The sequence below is a fragment of the Eleutherodactylus coqui genome, chromosome 7 (assembly GCF_035609145.1).
Source record: "Eleutherodactylus coqui strain aEleCoq1 chromosome 7, aEleCoq1.hap1, whole genome shotgun sequence".
Taxonomy (NCBI): Eukaryota; Metazoa; Chordata; class Amphibia; order Anura; family Eleutherodactylidae; genus Eleutherodactylus; species Eleutherodactylus coqui.
Genome location: NC_089843.1, coordinates 59,985,353 through 60,004,978, shown reverse-complemented (window position 1 = coordinate 60,004,978; position 19,626 = coordinate 59,985,353). Strand labels below are relative to the sequence as shown.

Below are 19,626 nucleotides of genomic sequence, written 5' to 3'. Positions count from 1 at the left end.
GAATTGGGGTCTCTGGGGGGGCGCCGTGACAGGCTCCGCCGTGGAATTCTACGGCAGAGCCCGTCACGGCCGTGGGAAGCCGGCCTAAAGCTGTGGGTTTTAGAAAGTAGACTGATTGTCTGGGGTAGCGCATACTAGAGAATGGGTGCGGCTCGGAAGAATCTTGGAGGTAGGAGGATTGCATTAGCCAGTGATCGCTCAAAGATTGTTAAAACGACAGTTTGAGTAACAGCTTTGAGCAATCATTTTGCATAAAGTATTAAGTAGCTACATAAGAGCAATTAAGGGTGCAAATAAAACTTTAGCTGAATGCAGTTAATAACCCCAGGCTATTATCTGTGCTCAGATCCTTTGTTCTCCAGGGGAAACAATGCTATCAGCACTCCCCGTGGAGAACTACTGATAAGTCTGAAGGCCAATTTTTAGGTTGGACTGAATATAACGATCAGCTAGCAGTGCCTGAAAAGTGCGCGATGGGCACACATTTAGACACAACAATTATCGCTAAAGCGATCGCCGATTAGCGTTTTTTTTTTTTTTTTGCGATCATCGGCTGGTGAAAATGGACCATGAGGTCCTTATCAGATCAGAGGGCACGGGTAGGGTGGTAGACAGAGATAAGGGAAGAGATATAGAATGGTGCAGCATTGTGGAGGGCGTTATGGATGAGAGGGATGACTTTAAATTGTGCTCTATATTTGACAGCCAACCACTAGAGCGACTGGCACAGGGTGGAGACGTCAGTGTAGTGACTTGTACAGGGCGTAAGCATCATTGTAACGACTGGCACAGGGTGTAGGCATCAGTATAACAATAAGCACAGGGTGTAGGCATCAGTGTAGCGACTGGCACAGGGTGGAGGCATTGGTGTAGTGACTGGTACAGACTGCAGGCATCAGTGCAGGAAGGAGGTGTCAATGTAGCGGCTTGACAAAAAGTTGAGCCTGGCTGCTGCAATCCAGATAGATTGGAGAGGGGAGCGTTTAGTGAGGGAAGACTGATCAGTAGTGAGGTGCGGTAATCAAGACAAGAGGGGATAAGGATGACAATAAGAGTTTTGGGCTGTTTCTGCAGTGAGGAAAGGGCGGTTTCGGGAGATGTTTTTGAGGTGCAGGTGACATGACTGAACAAGTGACTGAATACAGGGAGTAAAGAGCAGGTCAGAATCAAATATGACCCCTAGACAGCAGGCGTGCTGCGAGGAGGTATGGTTGATTTAGACACAATGATTATCGCTCAAAATTCACTCAAAAGCCTTCGTCTTAGCGATAATCGCTGTGTCTATATTGCGCCCATTGTGCAGTTTTTCGTTAACGATTTGCTCATCGTTGTCTTTCAGTCCACTTAAAATCTGTCGCTCGGCTGTTTGGTTAAAATGCCATCGTTCAGTCGTTCTGCGATCTGAGGGGAGTTTTTAATCGTTTGGCGGGGCGTGCATTCAACAGCCTACAGGCCCAGCGATTGGCTGACAGGAGGAAAAGCTTTGTTTTTAACATGCTCAACCATTGGCCGTGCCATTGTGACGTACCCTCCAAGCTGCAACCAAGACCATCGAAAAAATAATTTGCCATTTTAAACATCTAGGATGACCTAGAGATTATTTACATTCCAATTACAGAAATACTATCTGTAAGTGCCGCCTAGTTTCTCTCGCAATTCCTTAACATAGATCGCCTATGGTTAAAACGTCCGTCTTTAAAAGTAAAAGCATCGCTCACTTTTAATCATTATAAGAAAAATTGAACGATAATCTGTGGGTCTAAATGGGGTCTTATGGTGGTACAACAGACTGAGATGGAGATATCAGGTTTAGGTCAGTCAGGAGATGGCGGAAACACAAGAAGCTTAGAACCAAGTCTGTAACACCATGTAAAGTCTAAGGTATTAAAAGCATAGCAGATTTTAGAAATCCACTTCTTTAAAGGGGTTGTCCCGCGAAAGCAAGTGGGGGTATACACTTCTGTATGGCCATATTAATGCACTTTGTAATATACATCGTGCATTAAATATGAGCCATACAGAAGTTATTCACTTACCTGCTCCGTTGCTGGCGTCCCCGTGTCCATGGAGCCGTCTAATTTCAGCGTCTAATCTCCCCATTAGACGCGCTTGCGCAGTCCGGTCTTCTCCCTTCTGAATGGGGCCGCTCGTGCTGGAGAGCTGCTCCTCGTAGCTCCGCCCCGTCACGTGTGCCGATTCCAGCCAATCAGGAGGCTGGAATCGGGAATGGAACGCACAGAGCCCACGGTGCACCATGGGAGAAGACCCGCAGTGCATCGTGGGTGAAGATCCCGGCGGCCATCTTAGTAAGGTAAGTAAGAAGTCACCGGAGCGCGGGGATTCGGGTAAGTACTATCCGTTTTTTTTTTTTAAACCTCTGCATCGGGTTTGTCTCTCGCCGAACGGGGGGGGCTATTGAAAAAAAAAAAAAACCGTTTCAGCGCGGGACAACCCCTTTAATGTGTTAACTCTACCTCACCCTGGGGGGCAGCAGCTGCTACATAGTACTTACTTAGTGGAATGCACCATATAAACACAGATATACAGGGTGTAGTCAGACGGATCCAGCGCTATATCCCAGTACTGCTGCCCTATATTGAAATAACAATAGCGTACTTGAATATGAAGTCATTCATGGTTTGGATCGTGCAAGCATGAAAATCACATGTAAAAAGGCAATCATTCGTCTATTAATGACTTTTTTTTCCAAGGAGGAGGTGGGCGGGTCATAACGATTCCGACCCTCTCTGCTTCTATCCACTGAGCGATGATCGCTCCTATGTAAAAGCACAGAAGCGATTATTGCTGGGACGGCTAACGTGCACTTCAGCGCTTGACTGTCGGTGCAGAGATATACCAGGATCGGAGTGGAAGCTGCTGCTCCAACCCCGGTGTAGTGGCCGGCACTCGTAATTGCAGGTGCAGTTGTCATTGAAATCAGTGAGAGCTGTGCTTGGAATTTTAGGTTGGAGTACATTGATTTTAGTGGGAGCAGTGCCTGCAATTACAAGCGCCAGTCACTACAAAGGGGTTGGAGCAGTGGCTTTCAAAGGGAGCTGCACCTACAATATTGAGCGCCGCCCACTACACAGGGCTTGGAACAGCACCTTCACTCCGATCCTGGTTTATCCCATTGCTGACAGCCACTGCCTGGAAAACCCCTTTAAGACCCATTTACCCGGGCCGATGATCAGCTGAACAAGCATTCATATGAATGTTCATTCCCATTCATTTTGGTATGTAAACCTCAACGACCAGAAGACCCCACTGTTGGCTGATTGTATCTTATACGCAGGCATAGAAATTATTTGTCAGCACCACATCGACTTGTGTAAATGAAGATGTGATGCTGACAATAATGCAAAATCTTCAAGGACAAATAATTGTATTGATGATTGTTCGTTCCCATAAGTTTGCATACTCGTAATGATCGCCACATATACAGTGGATGGACAAAAATATGGAAATACTACAAAAAATGCGTGGGATTTCAATGATTAGCACCAAGTTGCCCTTTTGACCCCTGCTTGTCTGAGAGCTTTCCAGCCATATTTGTGTTTACTTCACCTCTTGCCCTGCTCTGGGTGGTTCTGGGAGCCAGCTGGTAACAGCAGCTGGTTGGCTCAAACCCCTGACCAATGGAATCTTGTTGGTGGGGCAGATGTTCATTTCTACCCAGCAGCATCTGTGTCATATTACCTTCATTCAAATTACATGGGATTATAAATCTTATTTCAATAAGACATGTAGGGACCGATTTTAGAGCATACATTTCGTTGTTCCCATATTTGTGGCCACCCCCTATATATAGAAGTTTAACAATATGATATATAAACTAATGCAATGGGCCTTTAGTGATGGTCTTTATTAGAGCAGTAATAGCAGTAATATTGATTATTACTCAACTTACGCAGAAACTCAAAAAAAAGCACACTGGCCTTTAATCAAAGGAGTACTTTTTTATGTGTGTGATAATCTCCATTAACAATGCTATTTCAGGTTTCTGTAGCTTTAAATGCGTTATTTGTATATTTGTAGCATGCCCAGGCTGTCGGTGTGTTTTAATTGCTCACCTACGTGTTCAGAAATGTGTTTGCATTTTCCATATTTGCATTCTGACACAATACAGATTTTCCTCCCAGCCTGGGCAGCATTGCTGTGCGCTGGTTATGATGTGTGACTGGCCAGCCTATTGCTCCAGGCTTCTACATGACGGGTTCCTTGTACTTTGCTTTTTGATAATTGGACATATAAACATTGACTATGCCCATAAGTAACACTGCTAATAATTCACCGGTCTACAAGTTTTTACAAAAGTCACTTTACTGAAATAATATTAGTCATTTCTTACCAGTTTTTATGTGCTCAACACGACTATGACAGTCAAAATGCAAAATTGGCTCTATATTTTTTTGTAATCTGCAATAATTATTTACATCACGAAATTCATGTAGGCCTATGGTGAATACTTGTAAAATATCAAGTCATAGACTACTTCTTAGATCTCTTTGCCTGTCTCTTGTCCAGCTGTTTGGGTCATCTCTGTGGAGTGTCCAGAAGTGGTCAGCCAGCACGGTAGTGTCCGGCAGTGGTCAGCCAGCATGGTAGTGTTCGGCAGTGGTCAGCCAGCATGGTAGTTTCCAGCAGTGGTCAGCCAGCATGGTAGTGTTCGGCAGTAGTCAGCCAGCATGGTAGTTTCCAGCAGTGGTCAGCCAGCATGGTAGTGTCCAGCAGTGGTCAGCCAGCATGGTAGTGTCCAGCAGTGGTCAGCCAGCATGGTAGTTTCCAGCAGTGGTCAGCCAGCATGGTAGTTTCCAGCAGTGGTCAGCCAGCATGGTAGTTTCCAGCAGTAGTCAGCCAGCATGGTAGTGTCCAGCAGTGGTCAGCCAGCATGGTAGTGTCCAGCAGTGGTCAGCCAGCATGGTAGTGTCCAGCAGTGGTCAGCCAGCATGGTAGTGTCCAGCAGTGGTCAGCCAGCATGGTAGTGTCCAGCAGTAGTCAGCCAGCATGGTAGTGGACCATTGTCCCTGGTATCTTTGTTCCATTGTTGCGATATCTTGATGAAAACGCTCGCCATGTTCTTCACTAACCATACCACAGTTGTCTGGAAAGAAATCCAGATGGGAATGAAGGAAGTGGATCTTTAGAGACATATTGCAGCCAAGTTTCTTATACTGCATCAGCATGCCTTGTACTAGTTCCTTGTAGTTTTCTGCCCTAACATTCCTGAGAAAGTTTGTAGACACTAGGCGAAAAGCATCCCATGTTTGTTTCGCATCACCCTGCAGCAAGTTGTTGAACCGATCATCTTTGAAGAGCTCTGGAATCTGAGGACCCACAAAAGCTCCCTCTTTAATCTTTGCCTTACTGAGTCTAGGGGATTTTTCACGAAAGTATTGGAAAGCTGGTGAAGTCCAGTCCATGGCTTTTACAAAGTTCTTCATCACACCTAGTTTGATGTGAAGGGGTGGTAGCTGGATTTTGTGAGCCTTGACCAGAGCTGGGTGCTGGATATTCTTCTCTCCAACTGCTACATTTTGTCTGCCAGTCCATTCCTTCCACAAGTAGTGCAATGCCCTTGCTGGGCTATCCCACTCACATAAGAAACACATGTATTTTGTATATCCCTGCTACAGTCCCATTAAAAGGGCAACTGCATTCAAATCACCACAGAGGTGCCAGCTGTACTTGTTATACTCAATGGAATTCAGTAGCTGCTATCGTATGTCTTTCATGTGGACAGCATGCGCTACTGGAATGGATGGAAGACTGTTTCCATTGTGCAAAAGCACAGCCTTAAGACTCAGTAAGTCTACAAATATTCTCTATTCTAGTGGGTTATAAGTGGTTTCTAAAAGACCCACTTGCATCTTTTAAGGCTGCAATATCGCTGCGTTTTTTAATGCGATTGTCCAATGTTAAAAACACATCGCAAGTTTGTGCTTCGCGATTTTTGTGTGATGCGTTTTAAACATTAGAAAGTTCCATTGACAATTGCGTTAAAAAAAAACGCTGCGATACCGCAGCATTAAAAAACGCAAGTGGGTAAGAGCCCGAAGACATTCATGAGGCCCTCAATATCGGAACAAAATACCAGATTATCTTCCTCTCTGAAGAAAGGCTCAAAGTGTAACCGTAAGGATGTTGCAGTCCTGCTGGTTAAATGTATACGGTGAAACACAGAAAATGACCTATATAAAATATCTTCAAAACGAGAGCCAATTTAAAATTTTCATGGTCATATTCGTGTTCAGCGCACCAAGATACTTCAGATTAGGACCTTTATAAGTCAGTAACAATTTCAGTGTTGACCTGTGTAATGTAACAGCAAAGAAAAGTAAACATGCTGTGCGGATGTAGAGGCCAAGTCCTTCTGGTTACTGACACACTAGTCACTGACCTTTGGTTTGGTATGTGGCATACAGCGGATCCAGAAAGTCTTTTTTTTTTTTTTTTACATTTTGTTATGTTGTGGCTTTGGGGGAAAACGTGATGGTTTGTTTAATTTGTACGTTATTCTACACTCAAAGTGAAAAAATAATGTTAGAAATCGTAAATTTCTTACAAATGGAAAACTAATATTTTGCATTGCCATAAGTATTCACACCCCGTACTCAGTACGTAGTCAGAGCAGCTTTGGCAGTGATTACAGCCTCCGGTCTTCTTGGGTATGATGCCACAAGGTTTGCACATCTGGATTTGGATATTTTCTGCCATTCTTCTCTGCAGATCCTCTCTAGTTCTGTCAGGTTGGATGGGGGCCATCTGTGGACACCATTTTTAGGTCTCTACAGAGATGTTTGATTGGGTTCAAGTCAGGTCTCTGGCTGGGCCACTCAAGGGGATTCACAGAGTTGTCCCTAAGCCACTTCTGTGTTGTCTTGGCTGTGTGCTTAGGGTCATTGTCTTGTTGGAAGGGGAACCTTCTGCCCAGTCTGAGGTCCTCTGCTCTCTGGATCAGGTTTTTATGAAGAAAATATCTGCTCCATTCAGCTTTCCTTCAACCCTCACCGGTCTCTATGGCCCACAGCATGATGCTGCCACCACCGTGCTTTACTGTATAGATGGTATTGGACAGGTAATGAGCCTGGTTTCCTCCAGACATAATGCTAAGAATTAGGGCTAAAAAGTTCAATATTGGTCTGATCAGTCCAGAGAATCTTCTTTCTCACAGTCTGAGAATTTTTAGGTGCTTTTTGGCAAACTCCATGTGGCCTTTTAGGTGTCTTTTACTGAGGATAGGCTTCTTTCTGGCCAGTCTGCTATAAAGCCAAAATTGGTGGAGGCCTGCAGTGATGGTTGACCTTCTGGAAAGTTCTTCCATCTGCACACAGGATCTTTGGAGCTCAGCTAGAGTGACCATTGGGTGCTTTGGTCACCTCTGTTACCGAGGCCCTTCTTCCCTGATTACTTTGGTTACTTAGTGGTGGGCCGGCCAGCTCTAGTAAGAGTCCTGGTTGTCCAAACTTTTTGCATTTAAGAGTTATAAAGTCTACTGTACTATTGAAAACTTTCAGCGCAGCAAACATTATTTAGCCTTTTCTAGACCAATGCCTCCACACAGTCCTGTCTCTGAGCTCTACGGGCAGTTCTTTCCACCTCATGGCTTGATTTTGGCTCTGATATGTATTGTGAGCTGTGAGTATGACTTTTAAAATTATATCCAATAAACTGAATTTACCACAGGTGACTCCAATTAGGGTGTAGAAACATCTCAAAGATGATCAAGAGAAATGGGAGGCTCCCAGAGCTAAATATCAAGTGTTATACCAAAGGTTGTAAATACTTATGTCAATGAAAAATGTTGGTTTCTATTTTTTAAATAGTAACATAGTTCGTAAGGCTGAAGACAATGTCCATCTAGTGCAGCCTGTCTAGCCTCCTGTTTTGTTGATCCAGAGGAAGGCAAAAAACCCCAAGAGCAGAAGCCAATTAGCCCTTTTGGGAAAAAATTCCTTCCCGACTCCCTAATGGCAATCAGACTGTTCTCTGGATCAACCCCTAATAGTTCCTACCTGCCTGTATACCCGGATTAACAAATAACCTTAGATTTATAGCTTATAATTTCCTTCCTCTCCAGAAAGACATCAAGTCCCCTTTTAAACTCCTCTATCGATTTTGCCATCACCACTTCCTCAGGCAGAGAGTTCCACCGTCTAACTGCTCTAACAGTAAAGAACCCCTTTCTATGTTGGTGATGAAACCTGCTTTCCTCTAGACGTAGTGGATGCCCTCTTGTTACTGTTGCAGTCCTGGGTATAAACAGATCCTGGGAGAGATCCTTGTATTGTCCCCTCATGTACTTATACAGAGTTATTTGGTCGCCTCTTAACCTTCTTTTTTCTAGAGTAAATAATCCCAATTTGGGAAAGATTTCTAACATTCTGTTTTTACTTTGTCAATATGGGGTATTGAGTACAGAATGATGAAGAAAAATTTCAATTTTTAAAAATTATTTGCATAAGGCCACAACATAACAAAATGTAAAAAAAAGTGAAAGGGATTGTAGACTTCCTGGACCCACTGTAAATATCTGCAACCAGCCACTGTGTAACCATAAGACCCAGCATGCCATTGAAATATCATAGGTTCCTTTTAAGGTGCTTAATGCATAAAAGTAAGCCTGATAAATTGTGTTGTGTTTGCTATTCTAGGGGCCGTGTTACCTCTGATGTGTCGTCACAGTGGTTCCCAGGCATGGTGTCAGATAATGAATACATCACAGAGCCCATCATCGTTCGTCCTAAGTCAGTACACCAATGGGAGTAGCTTGGACGTTGCTGCGTTTAGTAACAAATACAACCTCTATATCGGTTTAATGCTGGCGATAAGTTCCAGTTTTTTTATTGGGTCAAGTTTTATCATGAAGAAGAAAGGTCTTTTACGATTGGCTGACAAAGGAGCCACCAGAGCAGGTAAGGACAATAATGCATCTTTTTTCATGAAAACATTAGTTCATGAGTTTCAGATATTAGCGTGTAATTGTAAAATATACACTCACATGCCAAGGACCTGGCACAAGAACTAATATTATGAAGGACCCACTCTAGTCCAGCTGCAACTTGACGTGGCATCAATTCCACAAATGGATGGAAGATATTTGGAGAGATGTTGAGTCATACTGTCTGGATAGCCACCCACAGCTCAGTGATCTTTGTAGATGCAAGATTTCAAGTACAAATAGACCCCTCCACCACATCCTATACAGGGCCCGATGGCCTCAAACCAATTCTGGACAACTTGGGCCCGATAGCACGGTACATTATCTAGCTGAAACATTCCATCATTGTGGGGGTACATGGAGAGCTGTAAATGGTTACCAAGCAGTGAAACATAAATGGGCATCAGTTAATGATGTATTTAGGTGGACCAGTGGACCCAATCCATGCTATGAGAACACGCCCCACACCAGTATGGAACCACCACCAGCCTGCTCAGTGCCTTGTTGACAACTGGGATCCATGACTTTATGGGGTCTACACCACATACAAACCTTACTATCAGCCCAAAGCAACTGGTACCTTGACTCATCGGACCATGCCACATGTTGCCAGTCTAGTTAGCAACCTCACAAGCTCAGATAAGGTACCGTGTCTGCTGTCATGGTGTTAACAGAGACACTCTGCTGGGTCTTTTCCCCCCATATCCCATGGAAGATAAAGAACGCTGCACCGATCTGTAAGATATGATTGTGGGTCCTCCTGTTTTGAATGTGGATGGGATTTCTACCAGAATCACTTGTCTGTCTGCACAGACAATTCTAGCCAGACACCACTGGTTGCGATTAATGGGCAGCAACTGCAATGTCCACTGTGGGTGATAATGGTTGCTGCTGAGGGGGGGGGGGGGGGTAATGGTTGCTGCTGAGGGGAGGGGGGGGGTTAATGGTTGCTGCTGGGGGGGGTTAATGGTTGCTGCTGAGGGGGCGGTTAATGGTTGCTGCTGAGGGGGGTGGTTAATGGTTGGTGCTGAGGGGAGGGGTTAATGGTTGGTGCTGAGGGGGGGGGTTAATGGTTGCTGCTGAGGGGGGCGGTTAATGGTTGCTGCTGAGGGGGGTGGTTAATGGTTGGTGCTGAGGGGAGGGGTTAATGGTTGGTGCTGAGGGGGAGGGGTTAATGGTTGCTGCTGAGGGGGAGGGGTTAATGGTTGCTGCTGAGGGGGGCTAATGGTTGCTGCTTGCTGCTGAGGGGGGGCTAATGGTTGCTGCGGAGGGGGGGCTAATGGTTGCTGCTGAGGGGGGCTAATGGTTGCTGCTGAGGGGGGGGGGGGGCTAATGGTTGCTGCTGAGGGGGGGCTAATGGTTGCTGCTTAGGGGGGCTAATGGTTGCTGCTTAGGGGGGGCTAATGGTTGCTGCTGAGGGGGGGGCTAATGGTTGCTGTTGAGGGGGGGGGCTAATGGTTGCTGCTGAGGGGGGGTAATGGTTGCTGCTGAGGGGGGGCTTAATGGTTGCTGCTGAGGGGGAGGGTTGATGGTTGCTGCTGAGGGGGGGGGATTAATGTTACTACTGTGGGGGTCACTATTTGGGCTCGTTCACATGGGCGTAAATTGTATTTCGGTCGCAGAAATACGCTGCGTATTTGCACAATGGAAAATCGCTTATGCCTGCAGATGGGCCCACTGAGATGCTGCACAAATATGCAGTGAATACACAGGTTTCCTGCGCATTCACCCCGTATTTGCGCGGCCCATTCACTTCAATGGCCTATTGGGGTGTGTAGTACGTAACAAAATGGGTCATGCTGTGTGAAAATATACATCATGTGACTGAACTCATTGACATCAATGGCTTCTATTCACTGCGTATTATGTGCGCAAATACGCTTGTGTGAACAGGCCCTTACTGTACTATCTTACAATCGGCCCTTTGAAGGTCACCATAAGCCCAATTTGGCCCTCGGTGAAAATGAGTTTGACACCTGATTTAGAGGTATGCTAGAGCTGAGTTGCTGTAAAATATCTTAAGCCCATTATGTTATAAAATGTTCCAACAGATATGCTGACTGATATTATAAATAAATGCATTAATTTACTCTTCCAGTAGGGGTGTAATGTGTGCATTTTGGTGCTTGTACCCCTAATCCTTTAAGGCTCTGACAAAGTCCTTGTGCTAGTGCTGCACCCATAGGCTACCTAAGAAACCCAGCAATGCACTGAAAAGTTTTGGGGAGATCTCGGCTGGCAGCCATGAAGAGCAGTGGGGAGGTGGGGGGCTAAATTGAACTTTTATACCGGGGCCGTGAGTCTTTAGCTACATCCATGGAAATAGTCTAACTGACTGACATATAAAGAGGTTAGGTAAGTCTTCCGTATACATTTAATTATGATTACCTATCCTTAATAAATAGTGGCCCATTATTTACTGACATGTCGTCTAGGTTACATGATAAGGTTTTTATCTATACCCTCCAAAGCCCAGTTGTTAATCCTTGGCAGCTGTTAGGTAGAGAGCCAAGCCTCTGCCTTTATATTAGATTCCGCTTTGTAGTTTCAGCATCAGTTTTGCTCATAGTGCTTATCATGCTGCCAGTGAGGTGTGTGACCTCTGGAAACAGATAAGAAACAGAGGGACTACCGGCAGCTTTGATGATCAGCATTCAAGACTACTGAAGAAAATCTGGTTGAGGCCATATAGAAATCCAAGATAAGGGTTGTCGCACCTTTACACGATATTTTCCAATCTTTACCTATTAGATGCTTAAATGGCTCATGGCTCCTTAGTAACAACGTTCATTTTGGCGCACATTTTACGGGTGAGCATATAAAATGGATCATACACAGAGGTCTTCCGTATTAATATTAGGAAGCTTATGAATGGAAAGTTACTTTTGGTATGGGGTATTATTCCAAGGTCTGAGTCTTAGAAGGGCTTATCGATGTGTAGAGGAGCCGGTGGCAGGCAGCTCCGCTGTCTCAGGTTCAATAAAGGTGGTTAGACTAACAGTCCCTGGCGCGGGTCATTTTACCGACGCTGTGTGTGAGAGGCCTGAGAGTGGCCTCATATGCTTCCCAGTTGGCCGGCAGCATAGATAGACCAGGAGATGGGGAGTTTGGTTATATAGAGTTTTTTATAATTTGTTTCAGTATTTTTATGTGAAAAGCTGTTTAAAGGGGTTTTACCAGAATCACAAGTTATCGTCTATCCATGGTATAGGGCATAGCTTGCTGATCGGTGAGCCTCTGACCGCTGAGACTCCAACCGATTTTAAGAACCCATATCCCCCTCTCTTCCTCACCGCTTAGTCATTTCACCCCCCACAGTGACATCAAGCATAGGGGCAGACGGAAATACCCAAATGCTTGACGCCCGACTAACTGGCAGTTCCATTGAAAATCAATGGAGTGGCAACATTCCCGCGCGGTCAATGCTCCATTCAGCCTCCTCTTCACTACAGTAAGGAGGATGAGGGACACAGGACCCCCCTTCCCAAGAGCAGTGAGGGTCTCAGCAGTTGGATCAGTCAGGTATTCCCTATACTGTGGATAGGAGATAGCTTGTGATCCTGATACAACTCTTAAGGCTAGGGCTTCACGGTACCTTTTGGCCGCAACTGGAGTAACATGAGCAAAGACCCCTGTGTAGCCCTGTGGCTTCACCCTCACGTTGCGGTCCATGGGATCGTAATGCGAGACACGAGTTACCAAGACTGCAGGTCGCAAAAGATTTACCAAGAGTGGCAAATTTGGCACTGATGTTGGCACAACCTCTCTTGGAATGCTGAGTGTAGAGATGTAAATGTTTTATAGTGTCAGTCTTTACTGTTTCAGAACGGGTTGTCATTAAACCGCAGCGTTGCACTGCACTTTTTGCTGCCACTCGTGACTCGGAGCCAATAGTAGTATTCATGGGATGCATCGCTCTCTTCTCCCTAACATCACTCCTGCCTGTGATTAAAAGTTTCTTTCCATCATCTCTGTAGGGAGAAATCTGTCAATTTGCAATAACTAGTGACAGAGTTCAGCAAGGAGAAAACATTTGCTTCCGTGAAATGAATGCATCATTTTGATCTGCGCTGTATTAATGCTATTATGATATATGCTGTTCTCTTGGCATCATTACGATTATTGGAAAGACCTTCCTGTGTGATATAAAAACATCTTATTTTACAGGACAAGGCGGATTCTCGTATCTTAAGGAATGGCTCTGGTGGGCTGGACTTCTGTCAAGTAAGTCTGATTAGTGTATTGTACCCTCAGTTAATAGGATGTACTGTGGCAGGAGAATGGGGCACATCCTGTCCTGTTTACTCTGTACGCGCACCTGTTCACTCAAAGGGCGGCGATATTACATACCATAGATAAACTATCAGCATTTTACAAGCACCATGAACTGCTGATATACGACTGAGGCCAGGCCACACTAAATAGGAAGAACTTCACCTATTAGGGCTCCTTCGCAGGGGTGTATTTGTGCATGCAAAATTTGCACGCACAATACACGAATAATAGAACTCATGGCTTTCAATAGGCTCATTCACACTTTTTTGCACACCCAAGAAATGAACCTCCTCTACACGCAAATGAACAGGCCCTGCCTGCACAACAAATGCGCAGATCACTCAACCTCATTCATAGCCAAATATGTTGCGCTGAAATATGCACATTTTTGCATATGCTGCTGTGAAGGAACCCCTATCGTTCTTTCACAGAGGCAGATAAAATAAATATGTGGGTCAGCGCTCATTTCCATTATGTATATGGGCAGATGATTTGCTCTATGGAGGCAACGGATCGTTAACACCGTCACTTATCCCCATATGGCTGCCATTGATTAGCTGCACTTTAACCCAATTACACAGGTAGATGTGCAGCCAACCAGCAAGCATTTTTATGCTCACCTAAATGCCTGAGCAGCCAATGAACAAGTGTTGGCTCATGTGTTGGCTGATCATTGATCTCTTTATATGGCCCAATTGTCGCGTACAGAGAAACACTGGGGCCCAATAATCCGCCCATGTTAAAGGACCATTAGCCACATTGGAGAACAGCTCCTATGGAGGACCTGACACGTTCGTGTATACCATTGGGTGAGGCCATCCGACTTTTTGCACCATTAACCTCTTTCTTCTCAGAACATATCTGGAATCGGAACCCCTATGCAGCTCAGTGCTATTTGTGCTTTATGACTGTATTGACAAGGACATGTTCTTCTTTTTGCCTAACCATCTTCTATTTGTATTCCTCATTTACAGTGGGAGCAGGAGAAGCCGCAAACTTTGCAGCATACGCATTTGCCCCTGCTACTCTAGTTACGCCACTTGGTGCCTTGAGTGTCCTCATCTGGTAACTATAACTGTAAACCATTTAATTAAGCTGCATTACATGACAGTAAAGTTACAGTCTTTATTGCCAGTACTTACATGGTGGTTTCAGGCCATGTTCACATGGCAAGGATTTGATATGGGCACTTCAAGGAGCATAATGCCTAACTTCATGAGCTACTTTCTAGTAGGGTTGAATGGCAAGACTTGATCAACATTCAGGCCGCTTCCACACAGGCGACAGAATCGCGCAATTTTCTCACGATGCGACAGTGCTGTAAATCATATATATTTGAAGCCCATGCTTTCCAATGGGTTCCTTCACATTAGCGATGTTTTCTCTGATGTTATGTTGCGAGAAAGAAAAATCGTGACATGCTCAGTATTTGAGCGATTTGCAATTTTTTGTAGCCAATGTTTCCCTAGGGAGCCTTCTTGTTTATAATATCTCATGAACTAGCTATTTTTGTGCAATGCGATACATTTCCCTACCCCTAAAATAAGGCCTAGCTGCTTTCCTAGAAAAAAAAAGAAATACTTACCTAGCAGGTTCGGTCCGGGTCCTCCTGCTGCTGTCTTCCTGGTTGCAGGATTCAAAAATCCCGCCTCCAGGAAGTGATGGTTCTGATTGGTTGATCCAGCTCTACTCAGCCAATCAATGTTGCACTTGATGAATGAATGCGAGGGCTATGATTGGTTCATCCAGCTGTGCATTGATTGGCTGAGCAGAGTTTGATGAACCAATCACTTTGTGGAGGCTGGATTTATGAATTGGCCAATCAATGCCGCTGCTCAGCCAATTCATGAATCCCACCTCTACAACGTGATTGGTTCTTCAAACTCTGCTCAGCCAATCATTTTGAATGCCGCAACCAAGGAGTGATCTTTGTGGGTGTATGAAGACTGCCGGACGCACGGGAACTGGACCGAGCCTGCTAGGTAAGTATGTCCTTTTTGGGGGGGGAGGGGCGCAGCTAGGGCTTAGTTTCGAGGTAGGGCTTAACCTTCTCACGATAAAGTCTTGCGGGTTTATCACAGACAGCAGCCACAGGAAATCGCATCGCTGTCACTACAAACCATGGGGACAAAGCTGCGATATCGCTGTGATTTTTTTGGCGGTGATATCGCTGTCACCTGTGTGAAAGAGGCCTCAAGATCAACATTAGAGATGAGCGAGCATACTCGCTAAGGCAAACTACTCGAGCGAGTAGTGCCTTATTTGAGTTCCTGCCCGCTCGTCTCTAAAGATTCGGCGGGGAGCGGGGAGCGGCGGGAGAGCGGGGAGGAACAGGGGAGAGATCTCTCTCTCTCACTCTCTTACCCCCCCCCCCCCCCCCCCCCCCGCTCCCCCCTGCTCACTCCCACAACTCACCTCTCACCCACGCTGGCAGCCGAATCTTTAGAGACGAGCGGGCAGGTACTCGAATAAGGCACTACTCGCTCGAGTAGTTTGCCTTAGCGAGTATGCTCGCTTATCTCTAGTCAACATTTATGCCTGTTGGCAGACAAGAGTTGTAGCAAAGTTGAAATCTTGGTCATTATCATCATAAAACTCACAAATCAAATCTGACTTATGATTATGTCAGCCCATGGATGGTTTTATAGTCTGGCCCTGATAACCCTCTTAAAACCCTAGCATTTTATTCATATTACGACATAAGCTGTGAAACCATGCTGCATTAAAACATGTCTCCTGCATTTCCTCAGCGCCGTCTTATCATCATACTTCCTGAACGAAAAGCTGAATATCCATGGAAAGCTTGGTTGTCTCTTGTGCATCTTGGGCTCCACCATGATGGTTATACACGCTCCTCAGGAAGAAGAGGTCACTTCTCTTCATGAAATGGAGATAAAACTCAGAGATCCAGGTTGGTGCTTACACATGATTGAGATACACATAGTATGCTCTGCATAGCCATTTAATCGGCCATACACATATATCCATATACAATGATCAGTCATAACATTAAAACCACCTGCCTAATATTGTGTAGGTCCGTCTGTAAGACAAAAATCTCTTAATGGATCAAGGCATGGGCTCCACAAGACCTCTGTAGGTGTTCTGTGGTATCTGGCACAAAGGTCTTTGCATCAGATCCGTTAAAGGAGTTGTCCCATGAAAAGAACTGGGCTCAAACAGGTGGTCATGTTTTAGTCCCATTATACAGCCGTGAAAATCACGGCCACATAATGGGATGAAACAAAACAATGGATTTCAATGGTTTCGTTTTCACTATGTGTGAGAAAGATAGGGTAGGACATGTCTTCCTGCTTTTTTTGGCCAAACTCGTGTTGAATAGTGCAGAGTTCGAAAGGTAAAAAAATTCATGCACAACTACGCTCCGTAGCGGTGAGTGTAGTTGTGTATACACCCATGTGAAGAAGCCCTCAAGGATAAGTATCTGACCAGTGGGGCCTGACCACTGGGACTTCTACAGGGTACAAGAATGAGGGATTCAAGTGTCCTTGTATGAATGAGGCATTGGTCACCACTCCAATCATATAGGGACACTTGGAACCCCGTTTTTCTGATACTTGGAGGTCCCAGTAAACTGCCGCCCACCATTGAGATACTTATGCCCTACCCTGCTTTTCTAATGGTTGGAGGAAGACCTCTGGAGTAGGCAGATGTTAATAGCTTTATTTGAAAAATTGTTCTATATAAACTACATTAAAGAGTTATTCCCATCTTAGGTTTTATAGCCACTTGTCCAGAGCCTACGAAAACAGACGAGTGCTTAGTGCCACACTATTCCCGTAGCTCTCAATGAAGTGCAAACTGACACTGATAGATACCATTGACTTTAATTGGTTCCATCAGGGCTCTGCAATTTTAGACGGCAAGAACTAACGGCGATGGCTCTCAATGCAAGTGTGCATAGAGCCTTACACCTAGCAATTCGAGTTAGATATCTTCTGAAAAACTGTAAAATCCCTTTTACACGTCAATCGTCGTGCAAATGGCTCGTTAGATCAAGTGGTTTTCCCAATAATTGTGCAGTGTGAACACATGCAATGAAAGACCGATCAGCAATAAATCGCTGATCGGATCGTTCATGCAGACCATAAAATCAACGTTGGTCTGCCACTGCATCTTTCAGTGTATACAGGTAGTCGTTCATCTTCACTGAGCGATCGTCGCTTCAGCATCCGACAGTTCTCTCGTGTAAAAGGGGCTTAAGATGGATATTTATACCTGAAGTAATCCTTGTTCTGTTCTTATACCTTTATATTCCCTTTTCATCTCTAAGTAGTATTTATTTATATTTTTGAACTTTTTCCCAACAGGGTTCATTACATTTGCTGTTATGGCAGTTGTGGCATCACTCGTCCTCATCTTTATAGTTGCTCCAAAGAAAGGTCAAACCAACATCCTAGTGTATATCGCCATTTGTTCCATCATTGGTGCATTCTCCGTGTCATCTGTCAAGGGTTTGGGCATCGCCATACAGGAATTCATTGATAGAAAGCCGGTTTATAGAGACCCCCTTTTCTTTATTTTGTTGGCTTCTTTAATACTGTTCGTCAGCACACAAATCAATTATCTCAACAAATCCTTGGATGTGTTCAATACGTCCATAGTGATGCCCATATACTATGTATTCTTCACCACGATGGTGGTCACCTGCTCTGTGATCTTATTCAAGGAATGGAACAGCATGGATGTCAGTGACATGATTGGAACTCTGAGTGGTTTCCTCACCATTATTGTTGGTATTTTCCTTTTACACGCTTTTAAGAACACCAATATTACCTGGAGCCAAATAACCTCGAGTGTCCGAAAAGAAAAACAAATGCCCTCAGATGGACAAGAAGACCAACACAGCTTACTCGGAAATGCTGAGCATGCCGTATTAGCATTTGAAGACGATAATATCATTCTGAACAGAACTTATCGACAATAAGGGTCTACTTAGTGGCTGGCGAGTCCCTACTGTCTTTACATTGCTTCTTCAAAATTGAAGATACTGAGCCTTCATTCACTAAACCTCTTGTAAATGTAGATATATATTTTTATATGGATCAAAGCCACTTGCGTTGGAGTATTCACGTCCGTTATGGATGGATTTTACAACCAAAAGGTGCTTACTAGGGATGAGCGAGTATACTCGCTAAGGCACTACTCGCTCGAGTAATGTGCCTTAGCCGAGTATCTCCCTGCTCGTCCCGAAAGATTCGGGGGCCACCGCAGCTGACAGGTGAATGCGGCGGGGAGCGGGGCAGAGCGGGCGGGAGAGAGATCTCCCCTCCGTTCCTCCCTGCTCTCCCCCGCAGCTCCCCGCCCTGCGGCGGCACCCGAATCTTTAGAGACAAGCGGGGAGATACTTAGCTAAGGCACATTACTCGAGCGAGTAGTGCTTTAGCAAGTATACTCGCTCATCCCTAGTGCTTACATTAAACATAGAAGTGGTCAGCTGGATGTTCGTCCTTCGTTATGGCAATGTATATATGTTAAATATGTCATGGATACATTGGAAGGCGTTTGCTGTCTTTTGTTGCATCTGGACGTGTGGAACTAATAGATGGCTTTCTTAGATCAGGATGCCCTTCTATTAGCTTAAACTAGCCATCTCGTCTAGTATGGAAACTCAAAAGTTGCCCATTGAAAAAATTGATTTCCACCCAATGGTTTAAGAGGGAACTGTGATAAGTTATTCTTCTTGGAGAACAATAGTTCTTTTACCAATGATAACTCATTGTAGATGATGCCAGAAGCAAGACTCCTGCATTAACAGCTCATCTTTGAAAAAGGCACAATCAGAAATGTGGTTGCCCAATTTGGACATTTCCTTTTAAAGGGGTATTCCCATCTGAGCTTTTCATGGCCGAAATGGGAAAACCCAGCGCTCTTTTCTGACCTTGGAAAGTGCTGAGTGCATCAACGGAGGGCTGTTTCTATTGCTCTCATTGAAGTGAATGGGAGCTACAGAAACAGTGTAGTGCGCTGTGCTGTTTCCTTAGTTGCAATTAACTTCAAAGAGAGCAACGAAACAGTGCTGGGTTAGGCGCTTAGTTCTTTTCATAGGTTCTGGCCGGGTGACCGGCAACCATTGCAGCAATTTCCCATCTTGGCTAGGAATAGCCAAGATGGGAATACCCCTTTTAAGTCAACATAAATTATAATATAGATGTACAGCATTGAGAGAAAATGCTACACATATAATCAAAGAGGTTGTCCAGTTGTCAGAAGATGTTTTAACTATAGCTGCAGATGTGTTAAAATAACCAAAGCAGCAGTACTTACCCGTCTTCCCCACCGGCAATCCAGTGCTGCAGGTCCGTGGCCCTCCTGGTTTTCATTTAGGAATGGCTACCACCTAACAACTGCGGACAATCGGAGGCCTCAGCAGTCAGGTGTCACTCTCC

General features: G+C 44.9%; 1 protein-coding gene across 1 annotated transcript in view; it reads left to right on the top strand.

The window, feature by feature from the left end:
- The window catches only part of NIPAL1 (NIPA like domain containing 1), a 30,505-nt gene extending 12,113 nt beyond the window's left edge, over window positions 1-18,392 (top strand). Inside the window, exons 2-6 of the mRNA XM_066573109.1 lie at window positions 8,655-8,915; window positions 13,109-13,165; window positions 14,191-14,281; window positions 15,967-16,127; window positions 17,548-18,392. Coding sequence (XP_066429206.1) covers window positions 8,655-8,915; window positions 13,109-13,165; window positions 14,191-14,281; window positions 15,967-16,127; window positions 17,548-18,164 — 1,187 coding nt within the window. The 3' untranslated portion in view covers window positions 18,165-18,392. The remainder of the gene's footprint in view (window positions 1-8,654; window positions 8,916-13,108; window positions 13,166-14,190; window positions 14,282-15,966; window positions 16,128-17,547) is intronic.
- Window positions 18,393-19,626: the final 1,234 nt, after the last annotated feature.